General features: G+C 41.6%; 1 protein-coding gene across 1 annotated transcript in view; it reads left to right on the forward strand.

Moving 5' to 3' along the window:
- Positions 1-341: 341 nt before the first annotated feature.
- The window catches only part of MEIS1 (Meis homeobox 1), a 130094-nt gene continuing 105641 nt past the window's right edge, over positions 342-24794 (forward strand). Inside the window, exons 1-6 of the mRNA XM_012764950.3 lie at positions 342-1094; positions 2944-3170; positions 5020-5161; positions 5694-5744; positions 6537-6587; positions 8066-8212. Coding sequence (XP_012620404.1) covers positions 1083-1094; positions 2944-3170; positions 5020-5161; positions 5694-5744; positions 6537-6587; positions 8066-8212 — 630 coding nt within the window. The 5' untranslated portion in view covers positions 342-1082. The remainder of the gene's footprint in view (positions 1095-2943; positions 3171-5019; positions 5162-5693; positions 5745-6536; positions 6588-8065; positions 8213-24794) is intronic.

Consider the following 24794-nt stretch of genomic DNA (forward strand, 5'->3'; position numbering starts at 1 on the left):
GACCCCAATAATTTCGAGGAAAGTCATGAAGTCTATGCGCGGAGCTCCGTGCAAAATAACTCCCACTGTTGCCTGCCCCGCGTTCATTCCCAATTTATTTCAAGAGAGTCGGCTTTGGGGAGGGAGCCTAGAGGGGGAGGGAGAGAAAAGAATACGGAAAATGAAGCCGGTGGCCGCAGACCACTGCCCGCGTTCGTCTGCGTGTGCCCTGGATGTGTGGCGTTTGTGCCTGGGCGTGCGATTTAATGGAGCGCCTCTCCGCCTCTCCGGTGCGGCCAGAGCTCGCTTCGCGCACCCACCCCTGCCGAGGAGCCTACTTGCTGCAGCCCAATGCATTGTGTAAGACGCGACCTGTTATGGCCACCACTACTTCCGGGTTCTAGCATTCTGGTCGGAATCCACCTCTCCGCCTGTGCAACACACACTTTACACACGCACGGAGACTGCAAGCGGGCAGCATCGATCGTGGCTCCTTTAAGACAAACTCAGACAGACATTTTTTTCAACCCTCCTTCTCTAATCTCCCTCCAGTGCAGCAGTTGCAAAGAGGGAGAGAGAGAGAAAGAGAAAGAGAGAGAGCGAGAGAAGAGAGAAACTGATTAGGAATTAGGACTGATTCAAGGGAAGCGAGCGCTAGGGCTTTGTGCATTTGAATATTAACATTTGAGGTGTTCTGACCAGAAGAAGACAGAGCGGATGATCATTCATTCACCACGTTGACAACCTCGCCTGTGATTGACAGCTGGAGTGGCAGAAAGCCATGAGATTTGGTAGTTGGGTCTGAGGGGCGCTCTTTTTTTTTTTTTTTTTTTAACTGATTTTTTGGGGAGAGAAGATCTGCTTTTTTCGCCCCCGCTGCTGTCTTGGAAACGGAGCGCTTTTATGCTCAGTGACTCGGGCGCTTTGCTTCAAGTCCCGTAGACCGAAGATCTGGGACCAGTAGTTCACATTGCTGGAGACGTGAAGGGATTTTTCGTCGTGCTTTCTTTTTTTCCGGGGGAGTTTGCATATTTGTTTCTTTTCACACTGGCCTTAAAGAGGATATATTAGAAGTTGAAGTAGGAAGGGAGCCAGAGAGGCCGATGGCGCAAAGGGTACGTATTAAAAAACAATTGTGGAACTCAAATGTGAGATTAAATTGAAACGTGGCTGAAAGACACTGCTAAAAAGTTTCCTTTTTTCTCTCTCTCTTTTAAAATGAGGCTCCTAAAGCCGTGGCCTAAAGTGAGAGGATTTATTCAATGCATTTGTAGACTTATGTATGTTACTTGGAGTTGTTAATTCAAGTAATCAAGTTTTCTATAGATTCCTAACCAGCAGCTATGTAAATAAAAATACAAGCTCAAGCAATCATCTGTTTTGTTTTGTTTTGTTTTGTTTAAGCGAGATACCTAATGCTATAATTTGAGCGTTCAGGGATCAGAAGTTTAGAGATATGTTTAAACTAAAATACGCAGCTGGAAACTTCTGATATGTTATAGATTATGCTCATCTTTAATATCATTAGATGTATATAGCTTTTTTAAGCAAATAACTTTGTCATAGTACAGCCAGTTTTTTGGTCAGAAAACACTCATCTTTTAAAAGTAATTTTAATTTATATGGATTTTTATGCAAGGTAATATTTTGCAAGTTTTTCTTAGATAAGCCCTGTACTAATTGGATACTAAGCACACAACTACTCACTTTAAAAATGCAATACTAATTTCCCCAATATTCCTATTTGAATGGAAATGCAGTGAGAGTAAAGTGAGACAATGACAACCCAACTGAGGTAGTTTCTTAAAAGAAAGGGGGTCTACAAAAAGCCTTCCTTGCATAATTTGTGTCCTGGCCCTCAAAGCCCTGTTTGCAAAAGAAAGTTACTAGGCTGACACATTTTTCTTTACTCCTTTGGTTCAGGCAAATGTCAGCGTTCTTCCAAACTCTTTTCACACCTCTGGCTTTAAGGAGATGAAAGTGGCAATTCCTCTTTTCTTTGAAAATCATTTCACTCTCGGCGCCTCCAAATCTTGGGAAAGGAACTTGCCTGGAATGAACCAATTAGAAAAACCTAAATAGCTAAATTTCACACACAAAAATTAATGACAATCAATGTGAAAGTAGTTTTTCTGGAAGAGGAAGATGGGGGTGTTGTATATGCATATGCTTTTGAATTTGCTTTAAACCTTTGCCTCCTTGACTTCTAGTCTGGGGAGAAACTTCCTAAGAGTAAAAATATATGTAGAATATTAACTGCTTCAACTATAGATTTTCTCTAACTTTGGGAGAAAATTGCTCAATTCTAAATTCAGCTTTAATGTCCAGGAAAAGCTATGCTTCCTTGAATTTCACTTATAAGGGGGTCAGTTAGTTTTGTATAATTTAGAAGAGTTTGTCTTGGAAAGCAAAAGAAATGCAGTGTCTTGCAGGACTGCTAACCCCAGGCTGGCAGGGAAATAAAATGAGAAGCCTGTCTGAATTCACGTGTTTGGCGTAGCTGTTCCCATCATAACTTTTTTTTTTAATTCCCCCTGATGTGAAGGGACTGTGAAACTCAGCGAGTTTGCTGCACTGTCCTGGCACGTTTTATTATTGTGATTTTGAATTTCCCCTACCAGCGACATGCACGTTTTACCTTCCGCCCTCTGGAACATGCCTCCCTTTCTCTCCTTTCTTCCTTCCTTCCTTGCCAGAGGATCCTGAATTTCTTAACTAGTTGATAGGGACACAAGTTAGGGCAAGACCATGCATCCCAGAAGAGTATTATTATTGAGAATCCTAGAATTTTTACTTTACCAATTACGTTTAAAATAAGAAATCTCAACTCCAGAGATGCAAGGCCACCGAATTCAGGGTTGAAAGATCCAGCTGGACTGAACTTATATAAGCTCGGCGCCCTGCCGTTCCCCCATTTGCCCGCCTGGCCTTCTGAACCTTCTTTCTCTCCTGTTTGTCATGCAGTACGACGATCTACCCCATTACGGGGGCATGGATGGAGTAGGCATCCCCTCCACGATGTATGGGGACCCGCATGCAGCCAGGTCCATGCAGCCGGTCCACCACCTGAACCACGGGCCTCCTCTGCACTCGCATCAGTACCCGCACACTGCTCACACCAACGCCATGGCCCCCAGCATGGGCTCCTCTGTCAATGACGCTTTAAAGAGAGATAAAGATGCCATTTATGGGTAGGTACGATGGGCAGCAGGTTAAGCAGTTGAGATACGATGCTTCCCCTGTTTCTTGGTGCCCTTGGTAAGATGAAAGTCAGAGCTCTCTGGTTCAGAGGTACATGTTTGGTGACTTTTCACTCGCATTGCAAGGAGAATTTGGGAAGGCGGCCTGCCATCCCCGAAGCCCCCCATCTCCACTCACTCTCCCTGCACGCCCAGCCCCTGCTCTACAGCTGCGATGCCCGCAGAGGGGTCCCAGTGCGGGAGAAGTTGCTTAAAGGTCCCTCATCCCCTCTCAGACTCCCGCTGAGCGGGTTGGAGTCCTCCCTCGCTCCATTTCGCCCTGAGAGCGTTAGGGGGTTCTAAATGTGAGCGCCTTTGTGTTGGAACGAAACTTTTAGTTTAAGGGGAAATCTTTTAAGCCACTGATTGTTCTGACTTGCTAAGTTTACTCAGCAAGCGTATGCTGGCTCTGCCACTGCACAATGAAATCAAGGGAGGACAGTGGCAGGTCAGGCCAGGGGGAACACGTTTTGCATTTAGGGAGTTCGACCACCGAAGTCTGGGAGAGGAGCTCGTTCTGAGTTGTGACCAACATTAAGAAACTTCTAGATGTTTTAGCACTTTGTGTTCAAAGGCGAAACCTGCACTATTTAGAAAGAAGTAAATTCGGGGTGCTCATGGGCCGGAGGTTGTTTTCTGGCGGCGGCTTACACCGAGTTCTCCTCCGCCATTCCATTAGACCCTGGACTTACTAAAACCCTTTGAAAGTCACTTGTGCCTACTGTGTGCTGATGAATTTGGGGGCCTCTTTTTACTTTGCAACAACTTTTATTTCTATTTATTTCTTCTTTTTAAAAAAAATCTGGCAACACTGACCCTCCCTGGCTAAAAAAAAAAAAAAAAAAAAATCTTTCTGCTTTATTTTCTGGTCCCTTGTGCGATGGGCTTGTTTAAATCCCAGCGTTTTGTCCGCAGCGTTAACTGCAAATGGTTTAGGCTCCGGGACAGAACATTTGGGGAAGCTTTGAAAAGGACCCCAAACTGTTAAATTCCCAGCTGGGCTGTGAGAGCTAATAAAAGACTTGAGACACCTCCTTGGGCATTAGAAGAAGCATTTTTTTTTTTTTATGGGCTGAGACAAGCGACATCTAGGCCCCTCGCAATGCTAGCTGCTTTGCCACTCCGCAGACACAAAATGAAAGGCTTTACCGCATGAACATAGGAAGGAACTTTCTTTGGGGGGCGGCGGGGGCCATCCGCGAAGGGAGGGAGTGTGCAGGGAGCCGAGGAGGAGCCTCCCTGCTTTCCGAGGGCCGTGGGGTCGGAATCCGTAGGTGCAGCCTGGTGACAGTCGGTCCCCGCAGCCATAGAGGTCCTTTCCCCAAGTTAGCTGAGCGCCTGCCACGGAGATCCCCGGAGCCCCGGGCTTCGTGCGGCCGCCTCGGAGGAGCCCACAGGAACCAGCTCCCCCGAGCCCCACGCCCCGCTCCTCGTTCCTCCACCAGGTCCTGGATGTGCAGCGGAGGGACGAGGGCTTGTCGGGTGGGAAACTTAATTCAAAATGGCTGCTGGAACCGCTTGGGTTTTATTCGTAGCAAATGTTGCCAATTTCTCCGGCCAGATATGCTGAACCGGTCCTCAGATACCGTCCAGGGCTCAGGCCCTCCGACTTCGGGGCTCTAGGAGGAAGGGGAGGTGAGCGGCCACCTGGGCGTGGGGGAGGAAAGGGGGAAAAAGTAGACGACAAAATCAGAGAGGGGGTCCGTGACTCTAGCTCCTCTGGCTGTTTTTCTTGGGCACCTTTTTTCACTGACCGGGGACTAACCATTGTGTTGTTTGTGACTGTTGTATTTTCTTGCAGACACCCCCTCTTCCCTCTCTTAGCACTGATTTTTGAGAAATGTGAATTAGCTACTTGTACCCCCCGCGAGCCGGGGGTGGCGGGCGGGGACGTCTGCTCCTCAGAGTCATTCAATGAAGATATAGCCGTGTTCGCCAAACAGGTCAGCAAAATAAATGTTAAAAAAAAAAAAGTAAAAGAAACATAAAAGAACCCCCCTCCCCCAACACCTCCACGCAGCACATTTTCAAAAGTAGCCAGCAAATAGTCCACCCTAAGCCATGCGTGTTACATCCACCCTCAGATTTTCCTCTTCTGCGAGTGTCTGTCTGCGGATAACTTAAAATCACCCATATTCATACCCACTCACCCTCCATAAACTAACGCGGAGAGCTCACTCTGTAAAATAAAATCGAGCACGCCACGCGCTGTAGCTGCTTTGGACTTGGCGAGCTGAGCAGCGTCCCGGAGAAGCGAGAGGCGTAGTTGTCGGTAGAAGTAAGAGCTCTGGGCTTGTTTTCAGCTTATTTAATTCACGCTGTAGTGTTTCTGCGCGGGACGAGCTCGGTGTCACCGAGTCCCTCCCGTAGGTTACATCCTGCCCCCGACAGTGTAATGAGGCAAGAAACTAGGAAGGCGACCAGATTTCAAATTTTCTTTCTTCCCCCCCCCTTCTCCTTCTCACTTGTATTTAGATTCGCGCAGAAAAACCTCTATTTTCTTCTAATCCAGAACTGGATAACTTGGTAAGAGTGGACCCCTACTCCCCTCCCCCCATCGGTCCCCCAGCCCCCACCTCCAGCGCCCTCAGCTTTGCTTCGAGAGCACTGGGGTTTCTAGACCTGTCTTTCCGTAGCTGCAAGTCGGCTGCAAATGTTTCCGTCCACGGACAAGTGGTCGGGGACAAGGTCCCGGGGAAATAAATTCATCTCGAGAGGGGCCGGGCGAGCCGGCGCGGGGAAATGCGAGCTTTTGTGTTTTATGACAGCCGGGCTGCGCAGCTCTAATCAGCGCGGGGATTTATCTCTGGGCCTGTCAGCGTGTGTGCTTAAACTTTGCGGACTACCCAGCCCTCAGAGTACCGGGCAGCGGCCGGGCAAGAGCCCCCAAACAGCCAGTTTGCCTGAAAGGTGTGCAGAAAGCAGCAGGAACTTTGCAGTGTGAAAAAGCCACAATTTGGGGGCTATGTGGAATATTTTCTGTCCACTCCTTCCAAGGAAACATCTAGTCCAGTGCTGTGACCCTGGGGAAGGGGGGAGTGGGGCCAGGGGGACTGAGAAAAGGGAGAGCCATGGGGGAGGAGAGTGTTTATGAGCCCCACTTAGATGCTTTGTTGTTGTTTTAGCTATTTTTTCTTCTTAAGAAATATAAACCTCTAGATGGTACCCAGTCGCTGCTATTAAGTTTTAGTGTTATTGCCATAAATCAAAATAACTCTATTTACTGGTGGGAGGGGGTGGGTTGGAGATGCTAGCGCTGTGACAGCCAGTTTTCTGCAAACCAGGAATGGGGTGTTCATTCTTTTTGTATCTTTGCAGATGATTCAAGCCATACAAGTATTAAGGTTTCATCTGTTGGAATTAGAGAAGGTAATTTCTCTAGTCTCTTTTCCTTCTACTTCTCCCTTACCCCCAAACACACACGGGGGAGGGTTCAGAATGGCTGAAGTTCAGGCTTCTGAGACATTTGCATAAATGTCTTTTTTTCCCCCCCTTCTGGTAATTAGTGTCAAGGCCAATCTTAGCGTCCATTTCTCTTCTCAGTTTAATTACAATTTCAGCCACTAAAACCGGGATCACAAACGCCCTAGCCTTGTGTTCTTTCTTAATACCTTGCTGGCTTTGTGTAAATAGTTGCAATTCTGTGCATCCCAGCTGATGTTTAAAATACTGTTGTGAGTTTGCTTCCCAGCTTAAAATCTCTATGGTCTCTTCTCTTCTTCCTCCTCTTCTTTGCTACCTCTGAGGGCGGAAAAAGTTTTGTTTAGTTTTAGTGAGTTTCTGGAAGACAGTCTGAGAGCAGCAGCAGGTCAGACACAGAGGAGAGGCGGAGGGGGAGGAGGAGGAGCAGGCAAGGAGTCTGGAGGAGGTGGTGGGGGAGGCACATTAAACGTTTTGCAGAGACAAAGCAGAGCTGATAGTTGTGTCAATTTCTTGAATCTGTGAATCCTGCACACACCCCACCTTCACACTCAAGAAAGGGTGTGGGATAACATGATTTTGCTAGCTGTTCTATAAATCTCAGCAATAAAAACTTAATGCATTGTAATTCAAACTAACATTAAATTGCAAGCACACTGGGGTTTCTTGTGAATTTTTGCATGTCAGTGATTCCTGGGGCCTGTGAGAGACCTCTCCACTTGTACCTAGATATTTTGAGGCATTCTTTCTCCTTGTTTTTTTAAAAAAACAATTTGATACGTTTCTGTGGTTGTAGGTTTTTTTATATCATGAGTACTGGCAACTTTATTTCCTATTATTTTCTAAAAGGATATATCCTACAATATGCTCCTTAGGGATAGAAACTCTTATTACAAATGTTATATGGACTTGAGTTGACATGCATATATATCCTATGCTACCATAATACAGGTCTTTTGGAGAAAAAATAATATGTGTGTGTGTGTGTGTGTATACACACACACACACACACACACACACATATACATATATATATATATATATATATATGTATACCTTAGACAGATTGGAAAGGGATTTATCATAAAGTAACTGGATGAAATTAAATAGTTTACCTTAAATGTCACCCATGCAGGTCACCTCTCTAATGACCACAGCCCCAGGAGCAGATGAATTTAACACGGGTGTTGAATATGTTGTAGCCTGTGAATCATCTTGTCACTGTCAATTTTCTGGGATATCTCTATTTTGCAAGAAAAGAAAGTTATTCCTAATTCTGGATGCGTCTAGGGGTCTCTGGAGGACAATTGCCCTGTGTTTCCCCTATTTGGAAGTTTGGATCTCACAAGGGGGGTGGATTGCACTTGTCAATGTCATTTATGCACTCCTGATTATATTTCCATTTTTTTATTTCTGTCATAATGTAGGTACACGAATTATGTGACAATTTCTGCCACCGGTATATTAGCTGTTTGAAAGGGAAAATGCCTATCGATTTGGTGATAGACGATAGAGAAGGAGGATCAAAATCAGACAGTGAAGATATAACAAGATCAGCAAATCTAACCGACCAGGTATGCGCTTTTCAATTTCAACATCCCTGGAAAAAAATCTGTATGCATATTGCTGGCTGGGTCACTACCACCTCCTTTTATTATTTGCATATGATTAAGTTCCTTTTAGATACATTTCCATCGAAATGAAAATTTTTGAATAATGTGGCTATTATTGCTTCATTAAGGCTGGCTCTGGGATTCGACCTGGAGAGATGAGCTTGTAAAAGCTTTGCTAGCAAACTTGACCTGTTTCTTGTCGCTTTTAATTTTTGTCTTTATTTTATTTACCCTCTATAATAATGGGAGTGTTAACTGCCAGTGACCGCCTCTGATTGTAGGGCTTTGTTCCGGAGCATTTTTTCCCCCTTCTCTCTCCAAGGAAAGAAAAGTGTAGGGTCTGCTTATTTCTTATTTTATTAGGAATAAATCCAAGATAGGTGGTCTAAGAGAGACAGCGAGGGTTTGAAATCTAGCAAATGCTGGCTATTTTCTCCCTGTCTATACGGTTCATTAGCCTGTCTTGTCAGTTTTCCTCGGCCGAACGCTTCTAGACCTCACTGAACATTGCTTTGTGCGGTGTTCGCTGCAAGCTCGCTCATTTTATTGTACTTAATAGAAAAAATAAGACCAGGCCGAGGTTATAAAAACAGATAAATATGGACTTTTCTCCTCCTCCTTTCCACTCATCCTCCAGCTGGTACGTGCTTTGGGCCCTCTGGGTTGGCAGCTTTTGGAAGTGTCAGCGTCAAGGGGCACTCCGTGGCTCCCTGGGTGTGGAGGGTGGGGGACCTCGCGCCTGCCTTCTCTCTTCTGAGGGCCTTTGCTAGCTGCGCCCCCTCCTCTGCGGTCCTCCTTCCAGGCCCTTCTCCGGATGCGTTACTAAGTGGGGACGACTTTTATTTGGAGTTGCTGGGGGGGGGGGCGGTGCGGATTTCTCTCTCTCACCCCGACGCCACCGTTTGCTCCCAGTTTCTCTCTCTCTCTCTTGTCGCTGTGTCTCTGGATTGGTCCAAAGGAGTTGCAAAAATGCAATGAAAGTGAAAACGTGAGGAGTGAGATGAAACAGGGCTCAGGACAGTTCTGTTGCGAATTGTTGTGAAGCGGCTAGAGATTTGGGTAGCCAGTCTCCTCTGCGCCCTCCCACTCGCCCCCCTACCCCGACTTATAAATGAAGGCCCAGAGTTGTTTCTCTTTCTGACTTGGCACGTGAGTCCCGACATGAGGGGGAAGAGATCAGTCTGCCTTTGTTACGCCAAAGGCCAGCTACTCGGACAGGGTTTTCCTTTGCAAGCTCTGCCATGATCATTGTTGGTCAGTGGCTGTCTTGTACAGTCCTTGCTTGAGTGCCTGACACCTCGTTCTTGGTGTCATCTTATGGTTTCCTTCTCTCAACATCATCCTCTTAAAATAAATTCCCTGCTTGGATTTCTCTGGGCAACCCCCCGACATAGGCTGAATTTCTCTTTTGCTTATTAGGAGTAGGGGAAGGCAGAGGAGAGCTTTACAAGTGCCAATAAGCCGGGTCCTCACTAATATTTGGTGAGTTAGAAACTTTCAGCAGTGTAGACGAGTGCATGGAACCCGCAGCAAGTGCAATCCCGGCGCGGCCAAGCGGAGGTGGGAAAACTGCAGGCGGCTCCCGGCCTTGGCCCGGAGGGCTGCCGGGGCCCATGCCTGGTTCAGCTCACCAGCCCTCACCCGGGAGCTGTAAAGTGCAGATTCCGCTGAGGAACCCTCTGGTAGCTGCTGTTGAATAAAAATTGTAATCCAACAAGCCTAACTAGAAAATGGGATTCTAAAAGCTCCGGAGTGCTGGGTACATAAAGCTATTTGAGCAAATTACAAGAATCGCTTAGGGGCATGAATGAAATCAACACTTTAATTGCCTCCAAAATGAAGATTTATACCCCATTTTCTCAACGAATCATTATTTTATTAAAGTCGAAGATAAAAGACCAAAGTTATGGGGCTTTTTTGTGGGGAGAGGGGATACAAAATTGATACAATATCACTGAGTTTTCCCCCTACTCCTTTCTTAAACTTTTGTTACCTGATTACCTGAATTTGAGATATGCAGAGATTGGCATGCAATTGTATTGGGTAAAAATTCACATTTTATTCTCTTCTACCTCTAAAATAAGAATCGTACATCTAGTCCCCGCCGTTTAAGGGTGGGGCTTCGCAGCTTTGGCTGAGCTCGTGGCGCTGTTGGTCTGTGCGCGTGGGCTTGCTCGTGTGACCCCCTCCGGCTCACCCAGGTATCCTTTGATCAGAGGGCAACAAACCCAAGTTTCTTCTTTCTAATTACCCGGTTCTCGGGAGCCAGGAGCTAGCGTGCCTAGGTCGGGTTTGGAAAGGGGAGCACAGGGTACAGGGCACACTCGGTACAGTGCTTCGGACGCCGGTGGGCTCCCCTGCCCTGGGGAGGTGGGGAGCGAGGGACAAGGCACCAGGGCCATCCCCTGGGCGCCAGTTCTTCGGATTGGTGCCCGCTAGCCGGTCCCCTGGGGCTCTGAACCCCTAGTGCAGCGCCCTGGGGACCCGGCCAGAAAGGATGGTCTCTCCACCTGTTTGCGACTGCGGCCCAGCTAGTTTGAGCCACCGCAGAAGGTGCGCTCCGGGACTGGACGCTTCTGGTGCTGTGCGAGCGCTGGGCCTCGTTAGCTCATTAACCCCTCTGTCTCTAGGGCCTGCTGGCAGCACGGTTTATTTTATTTTACTTTTTTCCCTCGGAGGGCGCGAAGGCTGCCACCCTCACCGGGACCTCGGATCGACGACTTTGATACCAGGCGGTTTCCCGGAGGGCTAAGTCGGCGGAAATCCACTTGGCCTTGTAGTGTTGTTGGTTTGGGGTTTTTTTAAATATTTTTTTCCTTTCTTCCATTCTCCCTATTTTTTTTTATTATTAGATTAAGATACCTAGTAATCGTAATCCCATTCTCCCCCCACCCCCAGTCTCCGAGGCCGCCTGGAGGTCTCACTGCGGGAGAGCCACTTCTGGCGGGCTCGGGACTCCTCCTGGGCGCCCTCTCCCGACCGCCACGCTCCCGGCTCCGCTCCGACGCTCCAGACGCCCCGGGGCTGGGGGCAGCGAGGGGCGCCGGGACCTTCCGGGCCTCGGCGTGCCACAGGGCCCGGCTGCGACCCGGGAACAGACAGAGAGGGAGCCAAGGTGCCAAGCGTCGAGGCGAGCACTGGGTCTAGTTGGCGGCGAAGAAGGGTGCGGGTCCCAGGAGAGGCGGGCGCTTGTTTGGGGCGCCCGTGGTGGAACTGGGGACGGCGAGAAGGGTAGAGCGCGGAAGAGTCTGGCCACCCAGATGCTAGACTTTAGGCCGCGCTCCAGGGAGGATATGTCGTCTTCCTTCCTAGGGTTGTCTGTTGCTCGCCACTCCTTGAATCTAAGCATTTCCCACTCCAAGAATGGGTAGGGAGAGAGTGGAGAGAGGAGCAGAGTCTCCAGGCCCCCAAGGCCGCCTCCCGGGGTGGCCACGCCTGCCCGTTGGGAGCCGAGATTAGCTGGCCCTGTGCTCCGGCATCAGCGGCCGCCCTCCTTCTCCCCGCAAGCAGCGGGAGGCAGAGAAATGGTCCCTTTGGATTACAGTCTTTATTCAGCAGCAGCTCTCCGGGGGGTCCTCGTCTGAATCTGCATTTAGCAGCTCCTGGGCGAAGGCTGGCGGGCTGCGCCGGGCGCCCTGTTGCATGTTAATCCAGATTTGTGTCTGACGTCTGGGGAGAAGTAATATGGCTTGCGGAGATGGAACCAGAGAGCCACGCTCGCCAGGCAGGTTAAATGCCAAGTGCCGGCGGGCTCCCAGGAGGCGGGGGCCGTCGGGGCTGTGCTGCCCAGGCTGGAGAGCGCAAGGCCGCCAGGCCTCGGGGATCTGGGACGGGCCTGGGCCAGTGCGCTTTGGTTCCCAAGGGGGCCTGCGAACTCTGGTGGCGATTGGTTTATTTCAAAAGTTCACACTTTTCTTTCTAACACAGTCTGGGTTAACATTCTTAAAATTGAAGCGAGATTTGACTAACAACACCCCTCCCCCCCAAGTAGGGATGTGGATTCATATAAGGTAGATTTAAGCTTTCTCTTTGGGGGAGGTGTTATGGTAAGGGCTGGGGCTGGAAGGGCAAGGAAAAATCTAATGTCCTTCATGGATTGGATTTGCTGCCTTAGAAACAAATAGATGGGACCAGCCAGCGGATGTTTACTAATACTAGATATGTCCCCAGTTCATTTTCATCCAATAAGAAAAGTGGACACAAACAGTGGGAGGGAGGAAAACGGTCCCTTTGTCAGGTAGTTTGTTTCTAAATGCTTACATTTGGATACATCTTATTTAAATTGTAAATGCTTCATAGGTTCCCACTTAATGCCTTAATCCTGGGACCTCTCAGTGCACAGGCCTTGCAAGTGATAAAGTCTTAGCATCATCTAACTTTACTTTTGATTGTTGTCAGGGGTCATGAAGTATATTCGTAATTCCTTTTTAAAAATATGTCAAAGGGAAATTATGGCAAGATCCTCCTTAATGATTAAATAATAAGGTGTTGACTGCTTGTCACTACACTGGCTAATTGGAACGTTCATTCTAGGCCCTTTATTGCTTAGTACTCTTTGAATGAAAAGTTAGTTGTTTATCAGGTGCATTTTTATTGTTATTTTCTGATTGACTTTTGGTGTGTATTTATGTGTGAATTTCTGAGTAGGAATGTGTTGATTCTTAATAGGGGCACTTAAACATTTTAGAAAAACAATAAGGAAAGAAAAATACAGAGTGTATGCAGATATATTGAGATCAATTGCATTGTTAAATGACTTGAAGTTTAAAGGCTAATACAAAAATTATTCCCTTTTCATAGCTCCTCTTTCTCTCTCTTTCAATCTCTCTCTCAGTGGAAGTCCCCAGTGCAAGTTCCCTGGTTAATGGAAAGCAATGATAGCAATGATACTAATGTTACTTTGTACAAAGTAAAGCCTCATAACAGTAACTATTGTTTAGTGATTTAACTAGCTCTGTGGCAGTAGGTCACTCAAATAAATACCCATTCCTCTCCCACCAGAATGACTCCATTGCTCATCATTTGGAAGAATATTGAATAGTTGTGTGTACTATAGCTATTGGCCCTAACTTAGAGACTTGTTTCAGAAAACACGAAGAAGCTTAAATAGTAGAGGAAGAAGAGAGGAGGAGGAAGGAAAAATGGATTAACATATGGGCCCTGTTTTCAGAAAAGTAACTGAAATATCATGCTATAATTGCCCAACTTTGAAAATAAACAAATTTTAAATCATCATGTTTTCAAACACTCATATGTTTAAATTTTAAAATGTTTGTCATAGTCCAAAAGATTTAAAACACAGCTGTTGCTGGGTTACGGAAGGAAAATTATTCAGTAAAACTCCATACTCATAAAACACAAAGACCATTTGTGGTCCCACAGCAGAAACTTATGTTTATTAAGGCCAAGCAGATAGACTAAAGCATTACCATGAGGCCTACTGTTATAAAACTAGCTCACCTTCCCTCGCAGGTGGAGTTGGAGAAACTGTGAAGAATGCATAACAAGTTGTATTAAGACACTTGCCATAAATGAAAATACTGTCAACATGAATTCAAATGAAGTATTTTCATATTGGTAATGTTATGCCTTCCATTGCAACAACAATATTTTCTTATGAAATGTAAATATGTCAAACAAATGGTGAAATGCTAAGGTTTTAATAAATGATCATTTAATCATCAAACACAACCCAAGTATGTATACAGAAACTTTTAAAGGAAAGTCGGCATACGGCCAAAGTCCTATAGGGACTAACAGGGAAATGATCAAAAAATGAACGTGAAATAAGACATCCTGTAAGAAGGTCTATAATTCAAAATTATTTGACTCTACTGTCAGGGAAATAGTTGAAGGATAGTAAACTGATCCCGTTCTCAGTCATTTTTGTTACACAGTGTTAAATGTTTGCAACTGCAGCATTTTACATGGCCTTTTTGGGTTATGATATATGTTGTATTTTTATCAAAGTAGTACTTCAATTTATGTTGTCATTGAAACAAAAATTTTTGCTATTTCTCCTGGGTGCAAAAAAAGTTTAATATTTAAAAATTATACCCAAATTATGGGAAAGTATTCTTTTACAAATAAAGGAATAAAAATAGAATTCATGTGACACAGTTTATTTGACAGTTGTGCAGATGTTAGGCTTAAAGTTTTTCAAAATCCCAAGTAAAACAACACTGCTGTAAATCACATTGGGCTTGCTGTTCTTACTCAGCAGGAAATATCAGGGTATAATACCTGTTTAAAAAGTTAGGGTCTAAAACACATAAAATACAGTCTCTCAATTTAAGTTTTAATAACAATTCCAAAATTTGACTTGTAGTATCCAGTATATATTTGGTTATTTTACTATCCTTAACATTTGCAAATGAACCATGTATGTATAAAATCAATTTTGAAAAATTCAAACAGATGAGTGTATCCATGTAGTGTAAAAGATGAAAGAACATCTTAACTGTATCCTTAATTTAACATGCCTTGATTTCAAGATTACAGGAATCGGGGGAAGCTTTTTGGAGTCTTAAACAGCCTCTCTAGGAAGTATATCTATATTGGGCAATTGCTGGATTCCCAACACTAATAAATTTGACATTTTAATAAACAGTGTAAAGGATACTGTGTGAAATAAGCAAGAATATATTCATTTAAATATTTGTCACTAGAATCCACTTTCAATCAATTTAATGCATTCAAGTGCGTAGAATTAACGCAATTGGCAACACTTTACTAGACTCTCTTTGAACAACACTCTTTTGCCAATGGCATTTCTTAATCTAGAAAATGTGTTCTTATTAAAGGAAAATACAAGAGTGCGAATCTTTTGAAATTGTTTTATATGTCTTGACTTCTTGATTCAGAATTCCTAAAATTGACTAAACTGTACCATAAAGAGTTTATTCTTCAGTGAAAAAAGCTTATTTCTACATTTATTGAATTATATACTTGTTGTTTATAGGTGTCATGAGTATATACAATCAAATACAAATTATAGCCAGAACTATGTTATTAACTGTTTTTAAGATATGAAATAACTATGTTACAGTTTTTCTATGACATATGCACCAACTTATATGGCATAAACTAATGGAGTACAAATTGTGAAAATAAATTTTACCTTATTTATAATTCTCAAGAATACATTTCTACAATTGATTCTCCTCTTGACACTCTGTAACTCTATTTACAATTAATAGAATTTATACTCATGAGGTAAAGAGCCTTGAGTGTGCAGTGTTAGAATTCTTTAAAAACTTAAATGAAATCATATTCTTCTATACAAAGGGAATGCCATTACTATCAATAAGTTTGCTAAGTAATACTTTAAAAGTGACCACACCTTTTATGAGTTTCTCAAGTTTAAGCAAAGTGTTATAGTCATGCTGGTTCTTTTTCATTTTAACCTAATATAAAGTCTTACATTTTATAATGGACTCAATCATACATTATTTTGACTCATTTAGAAGATAGTAGTAAATAAATATCTAATATTTTGATGATACTAGAATTATTCTAATATCAATATATGACAACATTCTAATATCAACACCTGGCAACATAAGCTAACTTAGAATTAATTGTAACTCATGAAATCCCATCTCTATAGATTTTTTCCTTACACTTTACAACATGGTAGCATGTTTATTACTCATTAGCTATAAATTTCTGGGTTGTTGATTATTATTTAGCAAGGTAGAACTAAAATCCTTTTCTTTTTCTCATCACTTCTTTTCCATTGTTTGGAAACCTTCTATGCCTGAGGCTTGAACTTAAACCCCTTTGCTAGGTCTCATTTTCCTATTGGAGTACCTTGTGGGTTATTACCCATATGTGAGTTATTTTCCTCAGAAGATGAAAAATGTTACTTTAGAACAGGAATGCATAGCAGCCAAAGTCATCAAATATTCCCAACCTGTGCTTTATAATTAGGTAAAAACTGAAAACTGTTATTCTTATTTGCCTTCCCTAGGGCTGTGAACACTTGATATAAAGATTAATATCAGCCCCTTTCTGTTCTTCCTCTAAAGGCTTAAATGTTTATTTTCAGTGACTATATTCTTAACTGATAGTCCATATTTGGTCCCAGACCTCCATGATTTGCATTTTATTCTGAATTTGCATTCACATTATGTCCCATGGAAACTCTTTAAAGTGAAGTGTGTTTATGACTATTATGAAACTCTGGAAAATGAAGTTTATAATGAAAGTGACACAGCCGTCAAACGGAGAATGAAGGGAACAATTTGATGTAAACCCAGAGTTTCCTTACCCTATCCCAACTTGGGAAATGCCTATTTCTCTTCTTTAAAAAATATTAGAAGCTGAATGAATAAGAATTTCTTTGACAATAAAACTCTTCTTAATGTCTCCATAACTATTTGGATATGTTCTAGAACATTAATTTAATTTGATAGACAAGCTATAATTAACTGTGACCTATAGGGTTTTCTGTTATTCAGAGATTATTCCTTAGCAATTTGAAAACTTAATTTCAAACTAAACAGTGTATAATGTCTGAGATTCTAAAGGCATACTTACACTATTTACATGAAGTAGAAAGTTTGTCTACAGGATAAACTAACAATTTTTTGCAATATAAAGACTTAGCAAACTAACTAGAGCAGGTGGTCTCTTTTTCTATTTTTATTTTTTATACGTAGCCTTCCTATTTACTGAAACGTTTAAATTATTCTCATTGAAGAAAATAAAACCACTGTGTTTCATGGGATAAAAACTCATACATGACATTTTAAACCCAGATACTTCATTGATCGAATAAATCAGCATTATATAGAGAGAATTAAAAATAGAAGCAAATATGTAAGATGCTACTAACCATAATGCTATAACCAGAACAGAAAATTTAACAAAAGATTTAAACTGGGCATTTTGGATTTAGTTGGAACATTTACTTGAGAGTTCCCAGCAGATCTGGAGTTGTTTTGAAACCTTTGCTTAAGAATATTTTAGTGTAAAAATTTTGCAATAACTAACCATTGAACATTACTTTTATTTGAAATTGTTCATTCATAAGAGACTTAGTGTCATGAGTAACCACCCTGCCCTTCACTCTTGAATAGTTCAGATAAATGTATTATTTATTTACATTCTATCATATACATTATTTATGAGAATTATGCTATAACTCTACAGAGCATATAGAATTTATCTTCGTGAGATAAGGGTGGCATCTCTGCCAAAAGTGGTATAGCCCTAAGTAGATAATAAGGATTACCCTCAGAGTACAAATAAATATCATCTCTTATAGCGTCATTACATGTTTATATTTCATACCTCCAGATGCAAATGCATTTCATCATTTCATTTTAATTGTCATAGTTTTCTTGGCTCTAGCTTCTAACAAAGAGGATCAGGAATTTTACATTTTGCATTGATCTTGTTGATACATTAATATGTTTGAGAAAAATAAAAAACATTGAGTAGCAGAATCATTTAACCCCTTCTTTTCTTTCAGTGTACTTTTTCTGTCCCTAATGAATTCTAAAATTTTCTAAGAAATATTGTTCACAATGTTTTTAAGACTGGTTGTGCATTTAGTGTCTTGGCCTTTAGTTTCACAGTATTTTGGGGTTTTACAAGTTGTGTTTAATAAGAAAATCACCAAGAAAAATATCAGCCTTATTGTATCCTGTACTTCTTTGCTCAAAATAATAGAGACACACAGACTATGCTTGTTTTGCACATATTGACTACATTGTTGGCATTCAGATATTTTTTATTCTAATAATTATTCAAAGCCAGTAACAATCTGCATTTAAGTGAGTATAAACATTTTTATTCTGGAATTTGGAATTTGCAGCAACTCAATTTTATTTTCCAAATTACCCTGCCATTTCAATTAGGTGCATTGTTCTTCCCTCTACTGTTGCGACATTCTAAAGGTTTGCTTGCCACCCTAATAGTGAGTGTTTAATATTTATTGAGGGCATGTAAAGAACATGCCAATAGAAAAAGAGGAGAATAAAACATTGACAAATCAATTATAGGGCTTTTATTTATTTGTAGTATACTTCCAATACTTCAAATACTCTATAACTGTTAAAATAGTATGAATAACCTCTAGAATAATAGCTTTTGGGTATAGCTGGAGAATGGCATTCTGATTAACTGGAATTCCTTACAAAGTGCACAGTGCAATTCAGCATCCTACTTCTGGAATTCACAGTTGCTCTGGTTGATTGCTTAGTTAAGCGCCTTGACATATAGAATACTTGGCCATGGCCATTCCAAGAACCAGAATCTCAAATTAAATTTCAAGATGATCTCTGACGATTTTGCCCAAGGTAAACAATGAAGAAATGGGAATAATCTTTTCTCTACCTCCAAATTTAACACTGTCAGAGAACTCAAAAATTCAGAAATCAAGAGAGACACTTGAAAAATAAAATTTAATCAAAATATAAAAAATAACAAGTGTTTCTAAAGAAACCATAAGGAAATCAGAAAATACCATATTGCTAAATGTTAGTAGAAATCATTGGTAAATGTAAATTTGCAAGATTCTTTATTCTAAGTATAATGTTTTAAGGTAGTAGAATAAAACAAGACTATATCTTGGCTGAACTTTTTTTTCCCTTCTCACATCAAAATTGTAGATTCTCTGGTTTGAGAGTTTAGAGGTTGGAAAGAAAAAACTTCAGAAACATTGAGAAACAACAATTAAGTGTGCTGATTTTAAGTTTTGGTTTCATAACCTTTCAGGCAGGCAGTGTCCTAATGAATTATCAATTTAAAGTCAGAGCACTCATGTTTGAATCTAGATTTTGCTGTGAGAGGGTAAGTCAATACACGTTGATGAGCCTCAGTTTCATATCTGTAAAATGGGCATAATAATAGTGTCCACTTCACTTAGTTACTATAAGAACTAAATAAGAATTCATCTGAAGGATTTAAAATAGTAAATCTTTGATGAGAACTATATTTTTTTTTAACTTTTTAAGAATTTTAACAGAGTTTATTTGAGCAAAAAACAAAACAAAAAAAAACCAATTTGTGAATTAGATAGCCCTCGGAATCACTGCAGATTTAGAGAGACTCTGGCCACATGGTCAGAGAAAATTTATGGACAGAAAAAGGAAAGTGATATACAGAAAACAGAAGTGAGGTATAGAAACAGCAGGATTGGTACAGCCTGATGGTAAGTTCTTAAGAGAACTATATTACATACTATTTTACCTTCTCACTTGTATTCTGCCCAACCCTCAACAATGAATTGGATTTGGAGAGAAAGGATTGGGTACTTATTGATGGGGTTATTGTTTTATAGAATATTTTATAATCATAGAGTTTAAGAAAAATATCACCTTAATTGTTACGATGGAGGGTCATTATTATTTTTATTTCATCATAGTACAGAAGAAGACTGAACCCTCGATATCTTGCTGAGACTGTATAGGGAATCACTGCACATTCATTCTTAGGGCAAAATTCAAGTAATAGCTATGTGCAGACCTTGTGCTAAGTACTTTCCCCCACATTTCTGAGTGTGAATACTTCATGCTGAGGTCTGATTGCTTACAGGGTCTTATTGTCTACTTATACTCAGAATGCAATATTTTCTGCATTATTGGATGTTCTTTTTGCTAGGATGCTTGCCTAGAAAGTTTGTGGTTTGAAATTGTTTTATATAAGACACTTTTGAGTTTATTTTATCTTAATTTGTTTGCAGAACAAGGAGCAGTGATACTACGTTACAAATGTAAAATAAAACATTGGGAAGCAAACAATCTTATAAAAGGGATTTTACAACACCAGGTATACTGGCATGCAATTTACTGATTCTTCTCCCATTGCTAAATGGAAATAATTAAAAATAATCTAAAATTCAGCGGAAAGCTCTCAGCAGACAAATTAAGAGTATGGTTTGAAATATTTAGATATAAATATTTGGAAATATAGTGGTGCTAGTTGGATTAGGGCTTTTTTCAGTCAAACATTTAAGTCTATGAACTATAGTTTAAAAGTATAATTTTAGGAGTAAAAGCACATAGTGTCATTAAAATCATTAAAAATAAGAATTTTTTAATAGCTTGCCAGTTATAGTACAATGGCATAGAAAAATGAAGGTTATTAAAACATAAATATGTACTATAACTAAGATTTTTAGTATAATGAGGCTTTACCTTTTCTTCTTTTCATGAGATTTTTCTCTATAACAAATTGTTTAGTAGAATTTGAATGTTCCATGTACTTGAATAATTTCTAAATTATTTACCTAAACTTTATTACTTGCCAGTTTTGAGATTTTGGTAAAACTTGTCAGTTCCTACCAATTGCCCTTTTGTTGTAATTGCTTTTTTCCTTAAAATTTCTCTGAATGTACCACATGTCGAAATCTACATTATCTTCTTAGACCACAGTGGGGCCACCATGGCATGATGTTACCATTGATTCTCAAAGTTGAACAACTGGGCAAAGTGTATCAAATTAATGTCATGTGAGTTTCATCAGGAAGTCTTTTGGAATATTCTGGGTGTTGTTTTACATCTGTAGACTTTTGCTTAGCATTGCAGATTCACTTTTAATTTCTTAGATAAATCAATTCAACTATGCAGATTAATGAAGTCCTGAAAGAATCAGAGTTGAGAGCTAAAAGATACCAGGCTGTGGGAAAGTAGGGTTTTATGCAGCATTGGGAAAGTGTCCCATGGTGCTGAGTCTGAGGTTCTGAAGGTCACTGCCCTCCCTGCCTGCCACAGCAGCCAGCCCCTGAGTGTGGAGAGGAGAATGAAGCATGGACATTTGCAGGGGAGTGGGCAAAATAGTTAAAGCCCAATAGATTTTTTAAAATATATCTGACAGCCAAGCTGCCTTACATTCTATCACCATGTAATTTAAAGCATTAGATTCATTTTTTCACACTCTTTCGCTTTATGCCTCATGCACAGAATGGGTGTATGTTACTGTGCACGCACAGGTATGTACACACGTGCACACCGTGTGTCCCTCCGTGTCTGAACCCAGGCTTCCTGGGACTCACACTATCACCTGATAGAAAACTTTTCATCTAAAGATGAAATTACTCCTTGGAGAATTTTCACCAAAGGCAAAAAAGCACAAAAATTCTTTTCCTCCTCTCTACATGCCTCATTACACAGAGATAGAGGATTCAATGTTTGAAGAATTATCATTTTTGTAGGTTTTATTTGTGGTACTTTGAGAACTGGGAAATATAGAACTCAATTGAACAGATGTTGTCTATGCCTCTACAAACTACCCGCTACCACTATCATATTATTATATATATGATTATGTATAAACACACACACATATATATTTGAAAGCAAGACTATTTGGAAATATAGTAGTGTCACATGTAAATTTTCTACATATATTTGACGTTGCCTAGCTGTTACTGTTAATGCCTTAGAAATCTAGCTCATTTGATGCTGAATTAGACACACTGACGCTGTGTGTAAAGATACTGGCTGGCACCAATGTAGTGAGCGTCATACTAAGGGATGATTAGATGATCGAGATGCATTTCCAGATTAAAAGTCCCCAATGGCAAATACAGTAGGGCTGGGACTATGACAAGAGGAAACATTGTGTGTGTGTTGGGGAGAGCCCCAGATTCTGAGGAGGGAGGCTGGGTTTCCATTATCTTACCACTAATTTACCATCTGCCCTGAGTCACCAGAATTACCCTTCAGGCCTCAATTAAGTGGAGTAATAAGCACATTTTATCCCAGCATTAAAAAGGGGCTCAACAAGGACCCTGGCAGGCCTACAGACTTGGCAAAGGTAAGCCAGCGGGGGAGGGGACAGAGAAAGAAATGGGAAAAAGGAGAGTTGACCCGGAAATTGGGCTGACGTGTGCGAGGGAGGTAACCTTTGAAAAAGTGGCCTCTCTGTGGAAGGTGCCACCTGGGCACACCTCAGGCACCTACCAATCTTTTTCCAGAGCCAACAATGGCCTCTTTGCACTTCTTCATCTTTCAGCAGGACAGGTGTGGACTTAGAAAAGGCTTCTCTAAAACTGCTATTTCACACCCAGACCATTCCCCCCAAAACATTTTAATATGGCCCCTGAATCCACAGCATGCATGCATTAATATTGAAGTATTAACTTGTGAATGCTTCTGGCATTTAAAGACATCTACAAGCTCATGCTCACAAGGTAATAGAGCAGTTTTACTGTGTTTAAAAAAAATAAGAAAAAAAAATGACAAAGCAAAACCTATTGCCTAAACTTGTTGCGGTTAAATAAATTTTCCTTAATGATTTCTAGGGGTTGTTTTAGAAAGTTATATGAAGAATTTTACTTTTTTCCCTGAATTACCTGAATTTGAAGTTGAGTAGATGTAGTACCAAGCAAGTACGTTCTGAGTGGAGCAGGCTAGGGTACTAGCAAATTGTAGGTGCTCAATACACAGTGGTTGAGTGGGTTGAATGATTATGTGGCATGTTTTGGTTATTAAGCAGATGCAAATGTGAGACACCAAGAATTTCAGTAGGAGTTTTATTGTATCAGAATTTAAACATTCATGCATGACAGGGCATGGTGGCTCACACCTATAATCCTGGCACTTTGGGAAGCCTAGTTGAGAAGATCACTTTAGGCCAGGAGTTCGAGATCAGCCTGGGCAACATCGCAAGACCCTGTCGCTACAAAAAAATTATTTTTAAATTAACTGGATGTGGAGGCATGGGCCTGTAGTCTTAGATACTCTGGAGGCTAAGGCAGGAGGATGGATTGAGCCCAGGAGTTCAAACTTTAAGTGAGCTGTGATTGCACCATTGCACTCTTGCCTGGGCAACAGAGCAAGATCCAATCTCTAAAAAAAACCTCATACATAAAACATTTTCTCAGCATCCCCCATTCCCCACCTTCAAGTACAGTCAGATAAATATGTATCCATTTCTCACAGCAGTTCCCGGGCTCTTTCTCTCCTCATTTCTCTGTGTATGGGTCTCTCTGGTCCCTTTTCTTGGATGGTATCATTGATCGAGTGGTATATGAGCAATCATATTTGTGGAAGTCATGTGCCTTTAAAGATCCTGAGAGACACTGTTTAGACAGAGATGAAAAGTCAAGGGAGGGAAGGGCGCTAATTAGATGTGGCTCCCCTGGCAGTGTGGGATGGTGACAAACAGCTACCCCTCACACTGCGCTACACTGAGGAACACAGGTATGCGCGTGTGCATGCGTGCACAGGCATGTGCAGACTCGGGAATGCGAGTGTGTATGTATGTGCGAGCACTGTGCACACTGCTGCATTCCCCACGCGGCCTGGTGACTCTCCTGATCTGAAGAGACTAAATTGTTCATCTCTGGAGACAAGCCAGCTCTTTCAGGCCACCAGGGACCACTTTCTAAAGAGACCCTGGTGATTTGAGAGAGTAAATGTACCTCCCCAAAGAGGAAACTGCCTGTTGATAGGTGTGGACTGACTGCAGATTTTGAATACTGTGATTATTCCATCAATTTCTACATAGTTGCTATTAATAGCCGACCTCTTCAGAGTCAAGATCATCACACTCAATTCTCCACCTCTTTGAATGGTGCTAGTGGGGTGGAAGTTTTGAAGGGGGAAAAAAACTATTTATTTTTGGTTTAAAAAATGTTTCTGGCATCATACTGATGTGATGAATGACTGACTGAGGAGATGTGTCAAAATGCTTTGTATCCTGTAAAGTGATTTATAAATATTAGGTATCAAATTAAACTTGATGGGTTGGGGAGGAGCAAACCACCTGTAAAATCATGTTATTCCAAGGTGAAAATAAGATCAGTTTGCATTCCCTGAGCACACACCAGCTGGGAGATAGCCCAAGGCATACTAAGCTGTGCATGAAGCCAGCTCAGGTTAACCATTCTTTCCAGGTCTATAGACTGAATACACCTGTATGTAGATATTTCAGGGGCGACCTACGTCAACCTATGCTGTTACATTAAGAACAATAGTAGCTGGCATTTATTGAGTGCCTGCTGCATGCTCTGCAATTTACATATGCCTGCAAGGGAGTACATTTTATCTCCATTTGCAGGTTAGGACATTAAAAAAGGTTTTGACTTGTCCAAGAACAAGTAAATGGCATAGCCAGGTTTCAAACAGGAATCTATCTAGCTTCAAATTTCCCTTCTTTTGTCTGTATTATGCTACAAGTGAGTATTTATATATTTTTATAGTGGTGTGTGTTTGTGTGAATGCAAATGGGTGAGATGGTTTTAAATTGTACAAGTCTACTTTAGATATTTTTGTGATGTTTAATAGAGGAGATCACAGTATCAGGTTAGATGTGGCTAACTGACAATTAAAAACAGAGATCCCCCATATATTACTTAAATTATTCATCCCTATCAATACAAAGATATTTGTATTGATATCTACCATGATATAGACATTTTCCTAGGATGGAGATATAAGGATGAATAAGATATGGTCCAAGACTTTAAGACTGTCATAGCGTAGAATTGTAGACAGGCATACCAGCTCATCACAAAGCAGTGAGAGAGTGAGATGACGGAAGTATGCATGAGATGGCCTGAGTGCTCAGGGCAGCAGAGCCTCACTCA

Source organism: Microcebus murinus, chromosome 3, assembly GCF_040939455.1.
Source record: "Microcebus murinus isolate Inina chromosome 3, M.murinus_Inina_mat1.0, whole genome shotgun sequence".
Classification (NCBI taxonomy): Eukaryota; Metazoa; Chordata; class Mammalia; order Primates; family Cheirogaleidae; genus Microcebus; species Microcebus murinus.